This window comes from Phasianus colchicus, chromosome 8, assembly GCF_987193195.1.
Source record: "Phasianus colchicus chromosome 8, bPhaCol1.hap1.1, whole genome shotgun sequence".
Taxonomy (NCBI): domain Eukaryota; kingdom Metazoa; phylum Chordata; class Aves; order Galliformes; family Phasianidae; genus Phasianus; species Phasianus colchicus.
This window is the reverse complement of record NC_143443.1, coordinates 29,647,426-29,669,924: the sequence shown is the minus strand read 5'-3', so window position 1 is coordinate 29,669,924 and position 22,499 is coordinate 29,647,426. Positions and strand designations below refer to the sequence as shown.

The following is a 22,499-nucleotide window of genomic DNA, read 5'->3' as shown; positions in this document are numbered from 1 at the left end:
CTTGTACTCCTAAACAAAAAACAATTAACTTCCACTCATGCAACTACTTGCACTTTCTTTGTGAGTTCTGGGCGGTTGATAATTATTTAGTTTGATGTATGGAAAACACTATCCATGCTACAGTAGGCATGTGTCACACTTCAGAAATTAAGCTTCAGCAAATAATCACACAAAATTAGCTTCCCTTATTGACTAAAAGTTGTTTAACCTATACTTGCTTGAGATGTGTATTAAGACTTTCCCACTCCATTTTCTCAGAGGCTTACCATTGGTGGTGATCTGCATTAAATCTCCATCAGTGTTTGCTCTTATGGACTACTATAGAAGTTTTCAAATATATCCAATTGCTTCACTTTAAACCCTGGTACACATGAAGGAGCTGCGAAAACAATGCAAATACTGATTTCAAAAACGCATTCAAGGTTTCACATTTAGCTGTGAAATGCAGTGGGTAAGAAAAGCTGGATATGGTTTTCCTTGAATAATGTTGCTAATGATGATTGTAAGAGAGAAATTAAACGTAGTGCAATATTTTTAAACATACTGAATGGGAAAAGGGCAAAATAGTTGTATTTTAGTGATAAGGAGGAAAACATAAATTCCTATCTGGCATTAATTAAAAGAAATGCTAAATCTTGAGGGGGAAAAAGTGTAATACTACATTCCTGATGTAATCCTTGCTTCGTGCTTGACTGTAAATAGCTGAAAATAAAGAATACCACGGAAAACAAGAATATCTTGACTTAATGATATCCCATAGGTGGCAGCTACACACATTTGCAGAAACTGCCTAATATGATTTTGTTGGCTATTATTTTATCATGAGAACAAGCTTTAATAAAATAGTTTTGCTAAATTATCATCGTCTTTGAATTGTCTTAGTATTTTTTTTAAACATTTGTTGTTGCAGTAGTTCATCTTCTTCACTACTTGAAAAGGAAAGTATCTTTGGGAGAAACACATTTTGCATTAAATAAAATCACTGAGTGCTGAATTAATTGGGCTTTTATGCATTCTTTGTATTTGGATACGCATTTATTTTTCTTCTGTGCGGTTTAATAATAGGCAGGTTCAAAGTGGTGATTCCATTGTGTAGCTAGAAAATATTGTAAAATGCAAAAAGTGTGGTGTTAATTTGCTTTTGTTTTTGCTATTCAGTTATCGGTGATAGTTGCTACCAATGGAGTTGGATTGGGAGGGGGAGAAGGGCTAAGAAAAATACTGTTTTGTCCTGTCCTTTAGAAAACATAATGTATAACTAAAGAAATCCTTACTGTTTACTCGCATGTTTTTGTCTAATCGTTCTGATTTTCATTCTAATTCCCCATATTTGAAATAAATCATGAAAGTTTACAACCTCAGGGGAGGAAAAAATATACTAACTATGGGAAAAGACCAAATTTTTGCTGGACAGAAAGTTTTCTTCTCTGTGTTTCTGTGACTGAACCAGCTCTCAGCAAAGAGTGCTTGGTTACTGGCCGATAGCATCCACTTATTTCTCCAATCCCCAGAAAATCCAACATGCAGGATGACTGTGAGCTGCCTGCTGTTTGGTGACAAATGCAGAGCACGCTTCCCAGGGTAAAATTGTGATCATCCAAATGCTCTGTGAAATGAAAACATGAACCAAATGGAAATTAGCCATCAATAGGCACAATTGTCTCTGGGTGGCAGTGAAATAGTGTGCTGCAGAACCACGCTCTGTACTCTGTTCCTGTCTGTCTCCAGGACGTCTCAGCTTTGAAGGAAGATTCTCCATCTGTTACATATTCACAAGAACGCAATAGAAAATGCACCTCTATAAAACTGGTAAGTAGATTTTCAAATCAACTACAGCATCTATTGCTTATCCTTTCACACTGTTCAAGCCTCTCCCACTGTTCTCTCAGAATATTCATTCCCTCTTCCTTAAACGCTCTTGTGGCACTGTGTGTGAGGGTGTATCCTGGCAATGCACACTTAGTCCTTACCCATTTCACAGGAGTTGAGCCTCAGATCAGCAGTCAGGTGATGGGGTGGTTGGTTTTGGAAGATATTATTGTTTAAACAAGCTGTGTATTTATGACCTGGAGTCATAAATGGGCTAGAAATGAGGAGTACTTTCCCAGGGCTTGAATTAATTCAGTGTTGTTTTTGTACTTTACAAGAGATCACAATGCATGGGGCGACTGCTGAAGGGTGGGGGAGTAATTTTGTCCTTTATTACAAAAGATCATGAACTTATTTTAGATACCTTTATTTTAACATGGTCTGACTGCATGATAATTGACAAAGCATGAGTTGAAAATTGATCCACTATTTTTCATGTTTTCTGACCATTTATATATACACTTTACAAAACTATATGTAAACATGGTATCTATGCTGCAGTACATAAAACATCTGCATTTACGGGAAAAGAAGGCACATCCATATTTTAATTATACAAATAAAAAGACACCACAGTTGATAAGGACATTGTGTGTTAAATGCTTTCTTTCAAAGCTGAATTTTTTCTCTTCACAGACAGAGACCATCTACCTCGATGCTGTTTCTCTATTAGACTGCATACCTAAATCTTTATTATCTTTAGTAAAGTTGATGGTTTTACTTCCTTTCTGAAAGATAAATATATGTATTTGCATCCATATTTACATAAAATATTTTTGTTTGAACTGCTCAAGTTGCCAGTTTTACACCCAGTACATGCTGAGACTAAATACTGAGATCCTGCAGCTTTCTTTACCCACTCACTTAGTAAAGCTAAACTGAAGTTGAGATGTGGAAAATAAAATCCAAAAGGTGGGAATATAAAACAGGACCTTCATGCAGTTCCTATTCCTTTTTAAGGGAAAGGAACTGCATGCATTCAGACATACTTGTTTACCCAGTGCTGTGTGTTTGTTGGGGGCTGTGTTGTGCACAGCTGCTTAGCTGGTTAAAACTTCACTAAATTGTACTGACTAAATAGAGATACCCTGACCCAACTGAAATATTTTCTTTTTCCCAGTGTTCCACAGGCAGCCAGGTGGAGCTCACTTTGGAAATCAGGGAAGAAGTTGTGCCTTCAACAAACACAACTCCTTGGCCCGTCTAAACTCTTAGTTCCAGAATCTGCAGAGTAAGTTAGAGAAGTTATTGGCAAGAGCTGAGTTCACTCTTACGAGTCTAAACAGAACATGAAGTAACATGATGGCTTTATAAAGCAAACAGTTTAAATTCACATGTCTATACAGATTTATACTACACATTTAATCAAAAATATACTGAGTAATATTCAATGAAATTAAATACACAGAGGAAAACACTATACAAATTCTCTATAAAAGCTTTTTTTTTTTTTCCCTCTTTATAAGGCAGTTAGCAATTCACTTTATACCCATGGGAGATGAATAAATATACCTTTGGTTTTTGACCATTCCACTATTAACTCTACAGTACAACTAAAACATACTTCTGGATGAGATGTTTCACACTGCATTTTGTACACCAAAATATATTATATGGCTTTTAATGTTACTCATCACTTTCATATTCTTCTTCATCACCTATGGGGTAGGACTGGATGTTGTTCTGAGTATACATTTTTGTTTTAACAGGGCAGTTGTGATCCATGAGTATAGCCTGAAAGAAAAGAGGTGAATGTTAGTGTTCCTGCGTAGCGCTCAGTTGTGGCTGTGATTCACTCTCTTCCACACCAGCAGAAACTAAATTGATTTTTATTACAGTAATTCAGTTTGTGTGTCCTTAGATGTATGAGGTGGGATCTTGACAGGAGCAGCACAGTTCTTAGTGGAGCCAGTATTTCAGCTCCCGTGTTAAATACAATCTAGCTGCTTTCCCATTGCAGTAACTTATCACTCTCATATTGGATCACCACTGCTTACAAGGTGGGTGAATGAGCCCACCTGTCTCCCTTGAGCCTCCTGCTCATGTGCTTGCTTTTCATCCAGAAGCAGCTGCAGTTGGTGAGAACAAAAGGACAAGGAGTATGGAGCTTAAGAAGGGACATGAAGCATGAATGCTTCAGAACAGATTTCAGCCTTGGAGGGGGCTGTAGGTACAAACCAACTGCAAAGTGAACTTTCTATCTCAATTCCTACAAGTAAAGCTGTTTTATAAGGTGGAAATTACAAGTAATAAATGCTTTATTAGCTGGAATCTCTGGGATTCTGCAGCGCAAATATGTGCAACCCAATGTAATAGGAACAACAAATCTACTGCAGGGGGCACATAACTAAGTTTTTCTTAGAGCTAAGAGCTATAGCTCTTATAGTAAGAGCTAGAGCATCTTAGAGCTCTAACATGGCAGGGTTGTTTCAGAAATGATGCACGAGGAGGAGATATACTGTGCTGCTCCTGTTTGGGGGAGTTAGGGGCAAAGAAATAGAAATAACTTAATTTTTTTCACTGAAAAAAAAAAAAAAACATTAAAAAAAGGTGCTATGCTTACCATTTTCTCTTCTTTGGCAGGTGGACTTCGAAGGAAGAAGCACAGAGGAGCAAAGAGGATATCCACAATCCCTATGATTGTCATGAGCCATGGAAATCCAATTGCCTTTGCGATGGCACCGCCAGCAGAGGGACCTTTTAAAATTAAACCCTTTTTCTGAATACCATAAAACTTGCAGCACTCACTTCAAACAGTAATTTTACATGCAAAACTTCTCTAGTTTTCAAAGTGATTGAAAAAAATGTACATGTACAGTTGCCCACTTGAACCAATTCCCCACTTGAACCAATGAAATGAGAGATGCTCCGAGGAGCATTCACCTCCAACATCTCAGCGTGTTTCTCTTTGTGGCACAGAATGTTATAAGCAGGAAAATGCAAGACTTACCTATTGCAAAGCCCATGCAAAAGGCAACATCAGCTATGGCATAGACACTGCCATAGACCGACACGTGGCGCAGATCCACGAGGTAACCCATGATGGGCATCATGGAAGAGTCCACCATTCCTGGTTGCGAGGGAGGGGAACAAAGATCAGGAAAACTATCCTGATTTTTTACATAATCAACAGTCTGAGCAAGGTAGTGTAGTTTTTTTCTTACCAATGGCAAATCCTACTCCGAAATTGGGTGCTATGAGCCCGTAGATGTTCTTAGCAAATGGTACCTGTAAATGACATTTAGACAGTTGATCAGGTCATGCTACATGTGCTAATGAAGTTTGGTTTGTTTTTCTAAGAGAAATCTCAGAGCAGTTTGCACACATTTTGCATGGATGTGCAAGCTAGAATTTGGGGCTTGTTTGGGACTATTTCAGATAAGAGCCATTACAAACAGGAGTAAAATGTTGAATGGCAGCTCAAAAAAAAAAAAAAGATCTTCCCCCTTTAAAAGTCATCCTTCAAAGCAATTGAAACACTAAGAGTTGAAAGCACTCAGATCTGAAAGCTGTTAGCTGCACTTTAGTCAGTGAAGTATCTGGAAGGCAGAAACTTCAGTGAAATCTCACAGTTAAGCACAATTTCAAAGATGAATGCAGGGAGATTTGGATTGTTTGAAAGATGAATGATCTACTTACACATAAGATGCTTATTCCCACAATGAGCATTCCTAGTAAAGCACAGAGCCACCTGAAAAGGAAGAAACATCACTCAGAGATCAGTGGTTATAAGGCACTCGAGATGATTTAGGCTGGTTGAGAGCCACATCTGATGTGCAAACCTGCACAACTGAAGGTGGAACGTGTTCCAAAAATGGTTTTGCTACTGTAGAACAACTTCTAATAACTTCCAACATCAACAAACTGCCCTGCAAACACTGGAAATGGAGCACGAACACATTGGAAGATTATTAATATTTTTTAAGTTAAGCGTACCTTCCCATTTTGTGTGCAAGTATCCCAAAAAGATTAGTCCCGATAAGATAAGAGATACTGGCTGGAAGAAACGCAACGCCTGAAAAATATGAATGAGATGTTTTATCAGCAATGATTCCAGCGAGGTGTTAGGAGAAATTAATAAATGCCAGACAGTGCAGTTCTGAAGCAAACGCATCTGACAAAGTCTTTGTGTGCAGCCCAGGGAATCAAATATCCGGTTTGCTGCAGCAATCTCAGGACATCATCTATGAAATGCAGGAGCAGTGAGACACCTGCAAAAAAAGTGTTTCTAACTGTAGATAGTTCAAGGAAGATCATTTTCCCCTGATGGATATTTCTGGGTTGCACGGCGTAAGGACGGAGGTCAGGCCTTGCTCCCTGTGAGTACCTAAGTGCCCTGAAGTATAGGCTGCCATTGGGCCCCTGGTCAGGCAACAGCTCAAACTGAGCACCTAAGCATTAAAAACAAGATTTTTTTAAATTTTTTTTTAAAAGATTTAGTAGGCTTTTAATACAAATAACTAACAGCCCCAGAAAAAAAAACACCACTGGCTTAAAGGCTGGTTCCAGTGCTCGAGGCTTCCTCCTCTTCCTCACCCTTCATGAGGCATGGAGGCAGAGCCCAGACAAGGGGCAATGGGGAGGAAGCCTTGGAAGGTACTTCTGATTTACAAAGCAGCCATTATGGTACACAATCAAACAATTTCTTCCGAGCGTGTGTACTCCTTGTCCCTCACCAAGGCAACACAGGCTTTCTCATTTCCTGCCTATCCATCTTCCTTCCTATCTCTCTGATATTCATAAGAAAAAATCAGGAGGTAATTTTTAGCACAGCAATATCCTGTGATTGAAATCCTTGTGGGTTAACAATGGCGATACTGGGGAAACCTTTTCACCTGTTCAACTGCATCTGCTTCGCTGTGGCCTGGTGCAGCCTTTTGTACCAGATGGTCATATAAGAGCAGAACTTGAAAACTGGGAAAAATCCTGCAGGTTGGGATGTACACATGCAGTGGTAAGCTGTGGTACACTGAAGCATAGCTGGGATTTTCTGGAGTTGGCTTTATGCACAGTAAAGTTAATTGATTGAAATCAGGACCTTTGCACCTTCTTGAACTCATGCTTCAAACCACTGGATCTCAAAACTGCCTAAGATCATCATTTGCTTAAACCCTTGCAGTTTAAGATATAGCTTAAGAGGCTTAAAACTTTAATTAATGCTGACAAATCAGACAAATCATAAGGGACTCAATTGCTTATATCACTAAGGGGTTAAAATTATTATTAAACTGGATATTTTCCCTTCAGGAATCTCAGTTCAAATAAGAGATTTGTGAGTCTCACTTCTGTTGCAGCAGTAACACCGTACTCTAGCAATAAATCTCCAGCATGGCCCTGTGGGGCTGCTCTGCAGCAGCAGCATCACTGCATATAAGAGCAGCAGCATGACCGAATCAGCATGGAGACTTCCATCAGATAAATAACAGCACACAAAAATGACATGCTGTACTTTACCGAGTTGCCATTTTTTCGAACACATGGTCTCCATCATCCAGATGGGTAGTGCTGGTTCAAGCATTGCAATAGCCATGTTTGCAAAGCAGATCGATCCTTTAGGAAAAGGAGAGGAATAAAAACAAAGCTGAAAGATTAGTTATTTTGATTCTGAATAAAAAGCTGTGCAGAGCACAAGTGCTCTTAAAAAAACCGAAACGCTGTGCTTTTTGCAGCCCTGTTTGTCATGCACCAAATGTTGATCAATGCTAAAAAGAACAGAACGTAAAATCACTGCACACTAACTTTTTATATATTTCAGTTCTCCCAGAAATTCTACAATAAAGGTTAAGCTATATTCATACTGTGAAGGGAGAGCAGCAAAGTCTGCAGCGAGCCTGGTGACATTTAGAAAGTTCATGAGGTCTGAATGTTCTGCAAATGATGAACTAAAACTCCCATCTTCTGGTCTTCATCTCCAGTCTCCTGAGGCGGAATTGGAGCACCGTTGTGTAAGAGACACGGTCCATGACCTGTACCTCCATCACTCCAGGTTGAGGAAGAGGAGATACGGAGGTCTTGGTCCTAAAAATACCATCGAGCAGCCAGAGAAATACCTGCCCCCTATAAAGAGGTGCTTTGTGTACAGACCCCACTGCCAGCAGCCACAAAGCCTGGGCACGGCTTGGCTCATCTTGCCCAGCCATGTGAATTTCAAGTGCTTTCAGATCTTTTTGAATCTCAGGACATTTGGTCACTCAGGTGCAAAGGACAGAAGTGCTGACTGAATCCAGCCTGCGGCTCCTCCGCCCACGTAACATTTTCTTTCAGCACTGCAGCTGTAGTGCAGGGTGCCAAACCCCTTGCTAATGCTTTGGATTTCCTTTCCCTTTTCCTCAAAAGAACCTAAGTCATACATGGGACGTGTCCCCGCTGCTCATCCTTCACAAAATGACTTTCAGAGGGGCTTAAAAGTCACTGCTAGAACTGACAGCCTCACATGCGTGTTCCCACTTTTCCTTCTAACATCTATAATCCCAAAGACTCCTATAAATGTCACTTTTCGAAGAAAAAAAAAAGAAGTTTAAGTTGTCTTGAGGTCAGAGAAGTACTATTCCTCTCGGAACAGGCTCCTCATTGTGCAGTTCAAAACGAAATGAGCACGGATGTCATTCTTTGCTCGAACCTGTCAGACCACATTAGGCTGTGTATCTGTGATTGCTGCAGTGAACTTGCAGGCCTGTCGCTCACTCCCTTCCTGGGGCAGGCAGTAGCTGCTTGGCTCACCTTCACCCTGCAGACAAAGGGTTGCATCCAATGGGAACCTTTCCACTCTGTTGCAAGGCTCCATGTCTGCAAGGAACCCCAGCCAAGCACCCAGGGGCTGCCAAACCCAGCCAAGCTCAAGCTCAGTGCTGGAAAAACATTTCAAGCCAAACAAATTGCATCCAGAGGAATCTACGCCATTCTGACAGAGGCAGATGAATACGAATGGTCCTATCCTACTCTCAGCAAACTTCACAAAGTAATTAGAAGTACGCATGCACGTTCTACAGCTATTTCTTATCACGACAGGAAACATCACCAGAGCTTGTCAAGGTAGTTATGTGCATGGTGACAAAGGTTCTTTGGTCTTTAGGACACGCTTCAAGGCAAAGGTGGAGCCTGAGCTGCAAACTCAGGGCAAATCCAATAGAGACCATGAACCCTGACTGAAGCTTCCCCAGACAGGCTTGCTTGAGCTCAAGGTGGCCCAGCTAAAGTGAATGGAGTGCTTCAGATACATGAATCAGTCAGGAAGCACTTGTGCTTCAGAAATGCAAACCACTATGGATCAAGTGTGTGACACACACCCAGGAGATTAGATCTGAATTTATGCCACAGAATTTGTGTACCTGAATTGAGAGCGTGAGAAAACACTTTAACTGCTGGCCCTTTTGCAGCACCCCTAAGATAAAGCCATCTTTCACTTGTGGTTGACAAATAGTCCATTAGAAATGCAGTGAATTGTGTCATTTTTCAATGTAATTGAAATTACGTTAAGAAATAATAGTTTAAAAACAAAAAAAATTTGTTCTTTGAGCTTCACATAAAAAGAAACAGGAAATGACATTGCTGCTAAACCAAGGTAGCTTGGGGCTTTCCAGGATGCCAGGAATAATGCCTGCAGTTGGTTTAAATACATGTATGTATAAATAAAAGAGACCTGGTACCTGCTGCAATGATGATGTATGGGTCCTTCATAAGTGTCAGTAATGGTGTCCCCTTCTGACTCTACGAAACAAATGAAAACTTGGCATCAGGAAAGACAAAACATCAGCCATGGCTAACAGCGTTTTACTACAATACTTACTTCTGCCTGTGCTCTGGACGGCTGCAGAACAAATAATTGAACAGCTGTGGAAAGAAACCAATGCTGTAACACTGCTCGAAAAGGAGGGTTAGCAGCTAATGTGGTGTGCTACGTACATATGGGGTCATATGGACTCCATGGGTACTGACCTCCATCAAACAGAGCCAGAGCTGCCAGCACGAGGAATGGAGAGCTCTTCCCCACAAACTCATACATGATGCTCCCAAAGGGTGGGCCCACTGCAAGGGAAAGGAAGGAGTCTGGGGTGAGGCCACGTTTCTGATCCTGAACAAGCATCATCTGCAAGCATTTGGGCTGCTGGCACGCCAGGGCCAAAAGGCTCCATTTGAAAAACCCACAGATCTCATTCATTGTGTGATTATGGGAATCGTATTTTCACACCCCAAAATATTCTTCCATTTAAACAAAACCCCGGCATCACGGAGATTACTGCCTGACTTTTATCTGCCTAAGATACGCTTCTGGGTAAGAAACAGTTCTTAGCATGAATTGTGAATCTAATCTGGAGATGGCATGATAACATGGCACTTGATGAGACCTTCCCATGTTTCCATAGACCACAGGTGGGAACTTCATGGCTTCCCTTGGTGGCAGAGCCTGACACTGACCTAATACTCCCATAGCGAGGCCTCCCAATGCAATTCCCATCGCGTTGCCTCTCTCTTCATCATCTGTGTATACACTGGCAAGCATACCCATCCCTAAATCATAAACAAAACAAAGCGTAAATTAGGCAGCTGTGTTTTACAATTTATTGTCATCATTTTCCAGCCCTACTAAACATTAGTCAAAGGAAACATTAGGTAACTCTATACACAAATACACATACATATATATCCATGTACAGACATACTTGTGTGTGTGTCTATGTCCCCTCCTCATGGAGTTTGCCTTGAAGCAGAAGAGAGTTTGGCATATGTAGATGCTCCCCATACCATGTTCTATTACACCGTATCGATCAAATAAATTAGTGATGCCCTGATTTCTTGGATTCTTCATCCTTCCCTTTGCTCCAGAGTGTTTAGATGATGCTTTTCAACCAGACACAACCAAGCTGTTACAAGTGTTCAGTTTTTTATCAGCAAACGAATCTGGTACCTGGCATGAGGTCTGGTGCCCACTGACAGCTGTACCCAGGTCATTGCAAGCTGTGCTCTCAGCATTAAGGATCACGCACAAGTACGAGTATTTCAAGATCAGCATCCAAAATTAAAGGCTGCTTTTGACCTTTATCTTCACTGTCCTCTCTTCTGCTCATCTAATGACGAGCCTTCGTTTCACAGAAGGAAACATGAAGCCTAATTCATTTGTTTCTGTGAAGCACTCAGAGGTGAATGCTACAGGAGGGTTCTTATAGAAATTATTACTTCTGTTTTCAAATCAAGGACTCAGTAAATAAGGTCCACAGCTACACAGTGAGCCAGAAAGAGGAAACACAGCATTGCATGAGTGATCACTCAGTAAATACCAGCCATCATGTGCACCATGAGCAGAGGTCCTGAATGAGTGTGCTTAATGGAACCTGTGGCTGACTTCAGATTACTCACGAGAGCAATCTGGGAAGCAAGTTAGAGTGTGCTATCAGAATTCACAACAAAGTTGTGCAGATTCGGAGAACTATTCTGGAAAAGAGTAGGATGCAGTACAAAGCTGAGGAAGGTTTATGCTTTGATAGGAATAAATCTGCACAGGTACAGGGCGGGTATTGCACCCAGCACGGCAGTGCAGAGAATAGCACAGAGGATGAATAAAGAATTAGAAAAACCATCAGCGAGGAACCTCTGCATCCCTTTGGATTTAAAACCAGAGAGGAGAAACCAACTCACAACGTGGTGTGGCCTTGAAAGTTAAACAAGCTTTCAGGGGGAGTTTTCAGGGGAATTCTTCCTGAGGAAGCTCCATTTGCCTCCCTTCTCAAGCTAAATTTGTATTCATGAACAAAACATATTTTCTCTAGATTCCGTTCCAGAAATGATTAAATAGTTTGGAATGAAAACTCATACTCCATTTCACCTCTTCATTTAAAAAAAGTAAATAGATCTGACATTGGACATCTAGCACAGGCAACCTGTAGGCTGAACAAGAAGACACTGGGAACAACGCTTTGTAACAGAAATTTCAGATGCAGGCAGAGGTACAATCCCCACGGTGATACGTACCAACATAAGTTCCTGGTGACCTTTGAAAGGGCTGAAAATGAATTTAAGATATTGAAGGCACACATGCAGAAACCCCAGGGAGCATACCTCACCTGGTGCTCTGCCTTACTGCAGCCCAAACACCACCGAGTCTGAAAAGACATTTGCTTTTGAGCTACTGCATAAGAAAGAGGCAGAATTCTTTTTTAAGTGAAATAAATATAATTTGAATAACTTTGTGTGATTATTGAAACTACAGAATAAGAAAACAAAAGCCATCACAGTTAAGAAATGACTTTTCCTGAAACCTCTGGGACCCGTGAGCTGTATTTTATTCTCCTCTTACCTGCCACCGAAGAACAAGAGGAACCCACCCCTTGAAGGGACCTTGCAATAAACAGCAACGTGTAGCTTCCTGAGAAGGCAAACACTACAGAAAAGACAGAGGCAAATTTTGAAAATTAGGTTAATTCTAACTAGGTTAAGAAGTAAGATTTCCTTAAAGTGTAATAGAAAACTTCGTGCCATTTAGTCAGGTGTTTACTGTGCCTTGTGTCACTTTCAATGCTAACTGCATTATTATCTCTTATTGCATTTGGAGGTGTCAGTGTTGAATTGTTCTCAGGTGTCTGAGCCTTCTGGTAACACAGAATAGGAGCACCCAAGTCGTTTTAATTAATTATTATGATCTGATTCAGCTGCACACAGAGGCAATAAGACCTTTCTTTCCAGTCTTTATTTAAGGCTGCCCAGCCTAAACCTCTGTGCACTTATGGAAAGTAGGAGCTAAGAGAAGTGCCTCGGGCTCAAAGCAGTGTTTCTTCCAATGAGCAGACAAATTGTGAAATTTCTGTAGTGGTGTCCCACACTTGGTGCTGTGCAATGCATCTGGCTGTAAGTTGGAATTACTACTCTTATCTCCAGCCAGAATCTGTCTGATGATCCAAAAATCCAGAGCTGTCAGAATCTACCATCAGGTAATCTTTTTCATCATTTTGCTCTCCTTGTCGTCAGAAATACTGTCCTAATATTTAATGAATTTTTTTCCTTGATATTGTTTCTTTTTCTTACACGTAGTGGATGTGGGAAACTGTTAATTCCTTTTTTTTTTTTTTTTTTTTTTTGTGATACGCTCTGATACATCTTCAATCTGTCTTCTGAAACAAGCTCAGTTTTTAATAATTCCTCACAGGCTTCCAATGATCCTTTTGTACTCTTTCCCTCTGGGTCATGTCTTGAAATACCACACCAAAAGTGAATGTAAAGCAACAGCTGAGGCCTTATCACTGCCATTTGGAGTGGACACATTATCTCAGCTGACTTGTAGGCTATACTCCTGTTTGCACATCCTATGGTGATGTCAAGCAACGCTATGATACTGTTGACTTTTATATTCTATGCTTGGGCCTCACATTCTCTTTCTGATAAGGCCCCGTGATTCCTAGTTGTTAGGGATCCTGAAAAATAGCCCTTGTGACTGAAAACTCCATCAGTTCAACAGTGTGTGAGCACTGCTCAGACCATAGGAAGCTGAGAGGAAGGTTGAGCTAAGAAAGGGACCAGCTGAAGAGGGGTGGAAGGCAGTGAATTCCTTTGAGAGGTCCATTAAAGCATGCTTGTCAAATCTCCATAGCAGCTACTCTTACACTTTTTCTTACACTCAGTTCCTCTACATCAACAACAAGAATTCCTAGTGACAACTATTGTAGATCACTTGTTTAAAAGTTATACCTGAACTATACCGAATAAGAAGTGGATACTTACTGATTGTTGACACAAACATGATGCAGAAGCCAGCAAACAAAGGAATCTGGTAGCCTATTCTAGAAAAGAAAAAAGAAAGTTCCAATCTTTGGGATTGTCTCACTAATAGTTGCAGTTAGATTTTCCCACATGAGGATGTTAGCAATTCAGGCAATTGCACGCATGTGAAGGATGCAAAAACCTGACTTGTGGTTTCTTTGCAGGTTTTGAACTATTTATAGTGGACCATATGATCAAATTGCTCCATGTTACAAAAGCTTTCTCATTTGCTAAAGCAGAATTTTTATCTGCAATCCCTGAAAGAAATCCTTCTCTCATTGGAACGTAGCTTTCCAGTAATGTGACAAGATTGGACTTCACATGGGCAGTATTGGTTAGGTTATGGAAATTATGGAAGAGTCTATGAAGAGCCCTCTTCATTTCTAGTGATAATAGTTCTGCAATAGGAGCATAATCATTCCTAGTTTCTGTTATTTTGTTGAAATAACTTTCATACAATTAAGGGCTGTATGGGCTGACACAGAACAGGACAAAGAGAGTTTCACTGTAATTGCTTTGATTTTGAATTTTTAACTTAAAGAAAGCACTGATTATAAATATAGAATAAAAAAATCCTGCAGGTACAGCTGCTGCTGTTGGTGAATGATATCATCTTTGTTTGGATGTGATGAATGCAAAATTGAATGCCCCTATTCCTTCTTCCATCACAGAGGGGTGTTTTGTGTGTCAAAGCCAACCCAGAGGTATGTAGGTTGGACACTGGACAAGAAGTCTGAGTTCTGTAAAGAAATCAGGAAATTTGACTTGCCACAAGGACTGTGAGACAGCAGTTCAGAACTCCTACAATTACATGGAATTGAAATCAGTTATTTGCTTGAAGACAAACACCATCTGAAGTGACTGCCACATTCATTTCTTTATCAGCAGATTAAGAGACATTAGCTATGAGATCTTTCATAAGCATTAATGAGCTAAATAAATGGAAGGGCTATCATAGTCTTGTAACCTTAACTGAAGGACCAGCCTCCAGCCAGTTGAAACAAATTCCACCTCTTTCAATAGGCTTGCTACATTTAGAAAGTGTCTTAGCTATTGATAGATAGGTGTAAGAAAACAAGTACTTTGGATGTCACTTTGAGTGCTTAGTTAAAGCCTGTTGGAACTTTGATCTTTGTTTTTGCAGCTGTGGATATTATTCCTCCTTTATCTTGGACATAGTCACTAAGTGTGAAGCAATACACAGCAGAGGATAATGGAGACAGAGCTAGAGCAGAACTTGCTCTTGCTACCCAGCAGCCTGCGATGCTTTATTGCACGTGTTTAGGTCTAACACATACCTTTCTCTTTGGGCAGAGAACCACCTCAGAACCAGACTGTGTGGGCATAGCTAGTTCTTTTAGCTAAAATCTGTATTACCTGTGGCCCACCATACAAGATGTGAAGGTACAAATGTCAGCAGAATGTGTTTGTGCTGAATCAAGCAAATCATAATCCTCTGAAAAGGTCAAAATTGTCTAGAACTTCCCCCTTCCCCTCCCAATTTGGAGGTGATGTGCTGCCCTGCTCAAGGCTGCTGAGCCTCCAGAAGTTGTGATTATTCTTGCTCAGGTGATGTTCTTACCCACCTGCAGCTGACAGAGAGATATGCAGATTGCCTTTCCTGCATAATCTTAGCAAGTCCTGCCTCCTCCTAACATAGCAGTGTTAATTAGTTGGCAGTTGTGTGACCACAAATCTGAGCTGCAGTCCCTGGTCTGTCCAACAGAAAGAACAGACTGGCATTACCCCATCAGCCAGGTGTTCAGGGATTGTGTCCCCTGGCCTGTTCTGCTCTTGCCATGACATGGCGTGCTCCACTACAACAAGATTTGCCTTGTCTCCTTTTTCCTTGCTGTCATGCCTTAATATTAAGTCACTTTCATAGGCACTGCTAACAAAATACTGCATGAGAATCTGCAATAGCCCCAAGATGAGCACATTTCAGGGAGGCAACCTGCAGCTAGCTCTCCCCAGAGGGGTGTCTGACTTCTGAAAAAACAGAGCCACCAGGCAGGGAGAGGAAAGGCTGCTGGTGACAAAGAATGCCTAAATTACTCGCCTTGGTGCCATGTTGGCCCCAGACAGCAGAATTGTTTGGAAGTGGATTATGTTCATTAACGAGGTTACCCCACAATGAGAAAACCACTTAACAGTTTTTGTACTGCAGGCAAATAAAGGTTACACTGATCAGGTTAGCAGCTGTGGAACATTAGAGCCTAATGGCCTATCCATTAAGGACTGCAAATCTCTGACTAATATTGTGACTGCTTAGTGATATGGGTACCAAGGGCCAGCATTCTGGCCACTGACTTCACCCCTGTGCAGACTGGGGAGGATCTGTATCAAGAAGAGTATTTTGCTCAAGATCTCCATCCCAATGCTCTATGCTGGGCAGGCAGAGGGGCTCTGGCCAGCTGGGATGGGTGCTCAGGCATTTCAATCACCTACTGAAAACCCAAAGGAAAGCTTACATAGGTACTGAGCTGTAAATAAGTTGTAAATGTTTCTTTATTTCCCTGCCTCACTCTTTCTCATAAATCTTGTGGTTCAAGCCATGCTCTCATACATGCAGAGTTCACATCTATAGTCAGGCTGGCTGTAAAAACTATCATGCAAACATATGTTCATTTGTTGATGAATTTTGATGCCATGTATGGATAGGCATAAAGCTCAAACTATGTATTTTTTCAGGCTGAAAGATGAAGGGAGAGAGCTGTATGGCAGCTGATGCTCTCATTGATACTAGGGAGTGGTGGTGCCAGCACAACTGGGCTCTCAGACTAATTCACAGCAAGGAGCAATGCTTTGGAAAATAATAATGGAGTGAATCAGACATAGGAAGCTGGTGCCCAATTTCTTCTTTGGAAGGATTAGGAAAAGCCTTCAAACTCCCCTTGACTGCATGTCCTGCTCACAAATTGCTCTGTAGCAAGTGCTGTGCTGTTTGTATGGTTTCTCATCTGTTACACTACAAGCAAAAGCAAAACATGCACTTGAGCAAAAAAAATCTCTTTGGGTCTGCCCTGGAACAGTGCTGCTGTGGGAGGTGTGTTGTTCACATCCTATGGCAAAGCCATTGCCCTGGTGTTCTGTTTGCTAGGACTTCCACCAGGGCTATGAGCAAAGGGAAGCTGGTGGTGCATCTTCAGTTGCAAACCAGCTCATGAAGACAGGTGTGTGATGTGTCTCGTGTTCCTTCAGAAGAGATCAGCTTTAAATAAGAAACATTTTTAGCTTGCTTCTAGAATTAAATTAATTTCAAAAGTTATTGTTAAAAATCTTGTTCTAGGTTTTTTTTTTTTTTTTAGAAAAAGATGGAATGGAACACCCTGTTGCATCCTTATACAAACTCAAGCACTCAAAGTCAGTACATATTTAAAGCCAATAACTCTATGCTTGTTTAAAGCTCTCAACCATTCTTGAAGAATTATATTTAAATGAAAAATAAAAGCTATGACTATGGTTTAGCACTTAATTGAAACTTACACCTTAGCAGGGTGTGCACAGCAGATTTTAAACAAAGAAACCCATTCTCCTTAAGCTGTTCTACTTGGCTTAAATTTTGCCGTAACAATGATCATTTAACAGCTTATCAGTGGTAGAGTCTTTCTAATGATAACTCATATCTTCTGTTTCATTGATAGTAGTTTTCAGACTTCCTTTCAAATGAACACATACACTGTTCTTAGGAAATGTCTGTTTTAGAGCTGCTTTGTTGATTTATTTTTTATTTTTTTTGCCAATGGCTCCAACACTTAATAGATAAATATGTAAACTGATGTTTCTCACCAAACATTTCTCAGAATAAAGGCAGATGCTGCTACCAAGACCCAAACTACGCACAAAAGAAAACCAGCAATCCTTAAATCTAATTTAGGCGCACTTTGCCATGAGGACGCTGCCACGGATGGCTGAGTGCTCTCCTTACTTCTCCTTTTCCCACCTACTGGGCACTCAGCCTGCAGATCCTGCTGCTGGGAGGGAATTTTTTCATCCCTGTGCACAAACCTACGGGATGGTTACATCCTGGCTGCAGGGCTGCCAGCACCAGTGCTCCCACCAGGGCAGCACTGACACTGGTGCCACCCGCAGCGAAGGGTGAACATCTTGGAACAAGGAGGAGACCCAAGAGCATCTACCTCACTGCCAGCTCTAAGATCTGTGGGAGATTCCAGCCTCTGGCCCCAGCGCTGGGCACAAATAGGCATTGAGGTGGTTGTGCCCTCTTGCTGATGCAGAGATCCTATCTACAGCATGATGTGTCTGTACTAATGAAAGAGTCAGCAGCCATGTGGGGTGTGTTCCTTCTTTTTGCCAAGTTTGGCAGTTTGTAGACAATATGATACAAACATCAAAATCCAGAGAAAATAAATATAAATAGGGCCATAACGCAGGCACTTGGTAAAACCTGGATACCTACAGAACTATTATGAAAATATGATTTCATTTTATCCTGCTTTGATTGTGGAAGAGCTGTCATAGCCTCACAAAGCAATATAGGAAATCTAGATCTGCTCCTTACGTTGCAGCTATGTTTGCATAAAAGTTATATTGTAATGGGAAATTGTTTTGGAGGGAATGTAGGAGACATGGTGAAATGAAATAGAAATGAAGCTCTCTATCTAATATAAGGCTTTTGTGTTCATATCAGTCCCAAAGATTTAATACAGCTGTGGAATTCTGAACGTTGTGAGTCAAACTTTTGCTTATCACTGTTGGATGTTTCTCTCAAAATGGCATTAAACACTCAGTCTAGCCATCACACAATATATGTGACATGCCGAATCCAAAAGAGGTAGTTTGATTTCAAAACCTGAAATATTTCACCTTAAAGAATGCTGGTTTGGTTATGGCCACCGATGATAAGTTTAAACCTATGATGACTTAAAAGTGTTTTCAATTGAGGAAATGGACAAATTTCTTCTGTGTATTGTTTTCTGATAGGAAAATATCTTCATTATGGAAATAGCTTAATGAGAAATGGGGAAATTAGTGACCTGACTAAATATAATTTGGAGCTTATTTCCTACAGAGATTAACATCTCTGCAGCTTCTTCATGGGAATCAATCACACAGAATGCTAACAATAAAATCAAATTAATTATTAACATGTAATATTGAAATGATATTACAAATACTTTTGTATCTTCGTGTAAACGTATTCAATGCTTGGATTATTTTTTTGTTGTTGTGGGTTATTTTAAAGTCACTGACATTGGTGCTTACAATGCTGATCCTGCTCGGATAGATATTCTGTAACATACTGTCCAAAAACATTTTGTTCAAGCTACCATCTATGTGCAAGGATTCAGAGATGACAGTCTGAAGGTTGGACTGGATTCCGCACTGGTGTCATCACTGAACTCAAAGAGGAGCATGGCCTTTGGTGGGGTTTGGCAGACATGGAGGTCAATGAGAGCTTCATAGAATCATTAATGTTGAAAAAGACCACTAAGATCATCGAGTCCAACCACCAGTCCACATCCTCCATGCTCACTCACGTCCCTCAAAGCCACGTTTATCTTATACTTGGAAAGCTGCAGGAATGGTGGCTCCACTACTTTGCACGTGGCTCTTAGCTCAGGTGATTTGGAACCACTGTGCACCCACAGCTGTGGGTCTGTGGGAGGCAGGGATGGACCTGAACCCTGGATGTGGTTCTAATATCACAACTGCCATGTATAGGGGTAATAGAAGTGTCATCTGTATGTAGGGCTGAATTCTTCCAACTAAGAGCTGTAGGATCTTGTGGCCCTGTGTAACTGCACTGAAGAAATTTCAACACCTCTTCAGCAAAGGTTTCTATAAAAAGCTCAGGGCTCAGGTGCTGGAGAAAAAGAAAAGTGTATAGCAGTGTTGAAGGGCTCATGTGCTTCCCCATTTATTTCCGAAATGATGCAGGCTGTTAGGAGATGCAATTATCGGATGTATTTCACTAAAATATTCCTCTAGATAAGGTGAGGAGGGCAGTAAGTCGGGGCCACAACCGACTTAAAACTACTTCAAAACCATCACCCAGACTTAAACAGCGATGAACCCCAGCTGAATCGTGAGCACTGTTTGCCTCACCTGTTTGTCAGCGGCCCTATGAAGGGGTTGGTGATCAGCTGCACTGTGGCTTTGGAAGCAAACAATAACCCAACTTGAACGTTTTCATTCAGCAGGTCCTTATCTTCCTTCGGGCAGTCCGGAGGCGCAGCGGTCGCATTTACCATCATCGCTGCTGTCTGAGTGTGCTGCAGCTCTGCGGGTGCTGCCTTATCAGACTCATTTCCAGTAAGCACCATCGAGTTGTCATAGTAGGAGAAGATGCTCTGAAAACTGTCCGCTGTCGTTGAAATGACGTTAGGCTTAGCGGTCTGGATTTCTGTTGCATTTTTCTCATGTTTGATGCTGTAAAGGTAACTGGGAATTATTGGCACTGGAAAAACAAATAGAATATATTGGCATCTTACTATCAGGTTATGTGTAAAATGGAATCACCAAATTTTTTTCTTGATTAGGAAATACAAAGCTTTCCTACAGAGAACTGCAGTAGGATTTCAAAAGGGTGAAACTGAACTAAAACAGTGGGCTGCTCATGGGAGAAATTACACTCCTAGTTGCAATTTAAAGCATAAAGTTCTTTCACATTAGTGTTTACTTTTTGCCAGGTTTTGTAATTATTAAATATCCGATACAGGCATCATTCAGAAAGAAAAATGTGAGAAGTACCAAAACGTTTATCTGAACAGACTCCTTGTTGCATGAGTGCTTAAATCCCCTTATTAGACTGTGAAAACACAACAGATGAGAAAAGCACTGAAACTATTATTAAATCAAAATACTAAAAAATAATTAAATACATGAATAAAATAAGCCTCAAAAATGGTAACGGTCCTAAGAAGGGAAACCATCATCGTAACACTTCTGTGTTAAGCAGTCAGTCTTAATGCATTGATGCTTACACCTTTCACCATTTCTCTAAACTTAACACTGAAAAGATCACCCAGAAGGGACCTGCTTGATGTGCTTTAGGATTGTAGCTGTGTTCTAATTGCATCCACTGAAATAACTGTAGGGGCTTCTTGCACATATATTAACGAATACATAATGAAATGCCTAAAAACTTCATAAGAAAGAATATTCACGCAGAAAGAACATCCAGAACGGACTTGCTAAAAGCAGATGTGAAGTTTTTGTTAAGGTCTGCATGGTGGCACCAGCCTTACACCGAGGAGCAGGGTGCAGGAGTGGCTCTGCAGCTGGGGGTGGGCTGGGCACTGCCTGCAGCCCAGGGGCTCTGCTGTGCTGCCAGCCAGGAGCTTCTCCCAGTCCTTTTGAAAGTCTACATAAATACAGACCTTTGAATATGAGAGCTTGTACAACTACCAGTGAAAAGTGTTCAAGCACTTTATCTGAGCAGGTTCCTGAATCTGGGCGCTGTGTGACTTGAAGCCAGTAATAGTTGCATCTTCAGCTTTGATCAGAACTCGGATTGTTTCATTCAGCCGTCTCCTAGAAGTGCTTTTCTTAAAACCCAGTCCGATAGCTTTCGTGTTAACCTATCGTTGTACGAGCAGTGCTGGGGAAAGGACAGCTATCGCAAGGAAGCAGGCAGCCCAGCGTTATCTCGCCTGTTGTTTCAGTTGCACGACCACAGGAGAAAAAAAAAGATGCTGAGCTAAAAATACGGCCATCATTCTATGAAGTAGTAGTGGATTTTGGTAGGAAAAAGAAAAAAAAAGAATAATATATACATACATATAAAGATCTTTGTATGCAACTCCTGACCCTGCAACTAACAGAGAAATAAAGTGTATGGCAGTGTTTGCAGCACCTGGAACACCGGACGTGTTTTTAAAAAATCACTGTGTGGATCGAGAGCATTAAATCATTCACTCAGGGAGCACATCTGTCACCGGAGATTATTTCTGGCATCAACCGAGAGAGAAAAAAAAAAAAAAAAAGCAAACAAACAAACCCCGCACCACTACCGTCCACCTACCGACCACAGTGAGCAGCATGTTGTCCAGCAGCAGGGCGATGAAGACGATGAGCAGGATGAGCTTTCTGGACTGCCGGCCCTCCCGCAGCCAGCGAAGGCTGAGCTCGCCCCACGCCATGCTGCGGGGCACGGCGGGTGCGGGGGGCTGCGGGCCGAGCCACTGCCCGCCCCGAGATGTCCCGCACGCTGCCGGGAGCGGAGAGCGGCAGGAGGAGGAGGAGGAGGAGGAGGAGGAGGATGCTGATGCTGTCGGGGCAGAGGAGGAGGAGGGGGAAGGAGGAGGAGGACGAACTGCCGGCCCCTCCCCGGCTCCAGCATAAGATCTGAGTGCCCTGCAAGGTGAGCTCTAACAGGTACGTGGGGAGCAAAGGCAGCGTTCCAAGCTGAACCTAAAAGGGTGTCCAGGTCGGGATGGTGCTGCTGGCACCCACATAGGGGATTTGAAGCATTTGGTGTTTTAATCATTCCTTTCTCCCAGCTGGAGCGCATGGGTTTCACACCCAACCTGCGCTGATATTTGTAGTCGTTGCTCATTTCTTTATAATCTCCATTAGAAAACAAACTGACTGTACAACACATCAGCAATTGAGCTGATAAAGAAGCACCTCTCCTACGAGGACAGGCTGAGAGATCTGGAGCTCTTCAGCCTGGAGATGAGAAGGCTCTGGGGGGATTTTATAGTGTCCTTTCAGTATCTGAAGGGCAGGTAGCAATAGGATGAGGGGAAATGACTTTAAACTGGAAGAGGGTAGATTTAAACTGGATATTAGGAAAAAATTCTTGACTGTGAGTGTAGTGAGATAATGGAACAGTTTGTCTAGTGAGGTTCCCCCTCCCTGGAAGCACTCAAGACAAGGCTGGATGGGGCTGTGAGCAGCCTGGTCTAGAGGGAGGT

At 41.6% G+C, this 22,499-nt stretch overlaps 1 protein-coding gene across 2 annotated transcripts; it reads right to left on the bottom strand.

The window, feature by feature from the left end:
• Nucleotides 1-715: 715 nt before the first annotated feature.
• SLC18A2 (solute carrier family 18 member A2) lies at nt 716-21,805 on the bottom strand. 2 transcript variants are annotated; one of them, XM_090145558.1, is made up of 16 exons: nt 21,605-21,805; nt 19,687-20,038; nt 13,579-13,637; nt 12,161-12,244; nt 10,285-10,377; nt 9,805-9,894; nt 9,656-9,699; nt 9,516-9,576; nt 7,324-7,419; nt 5,806-5,884; nt 5,509-5,560; nt 5,034-5,097; nt 4,820-4,939; nt 4,433-4,566; nt 3,528-3,603; nt 716-3,093 (listed from the first exon to the last, which is right to left on the bottom strand). In XM_090145558.1, exons 1-16 carry the CDS (start codon nt 21,720-21,722, stop codon nt 3,047-3,049), a joined length of 1,569 nt encoding a protein of 522 aa, XP_090001684.1. In that variant the 5' UTR covers nt 21,723-21,805; the 3' UTR covers nt 716-3,046. The 2 variants fall into 2 exon arrangements, with proteins under 2 accessions (XP_090001684.1, XP_031453273.1); XM_031597413.2 differs by having other exon boundaries at nt 716-3,603.
• Nucleotides 21,806-22,499: the final 694 nt, after the last annotated feature.

Coding starts and splice junctions, on each gene's coding strand:
- SLC18A2 (XM_090145558.1), bottom strand. CDS start 21,722: ATGGCGTGGGGCGAGCTCAGCCTTCGCTGGCTGCGGGAGGGCCGGCAG. Junction 7,420..9,515: donor ATACATCATCATTGCAGCAG/GTACCAGGTCTC, acceptor CTTTTCCTAAAG/GATCGATCTGCTTTGCAAAC. Junction 3,604..4,432: donor CTGCCAAAGAAGAGAAAATG/GTAAGCATAGCA, acceptor CTTTTCTTTCAG/GCTATACTCATGGATCACAA.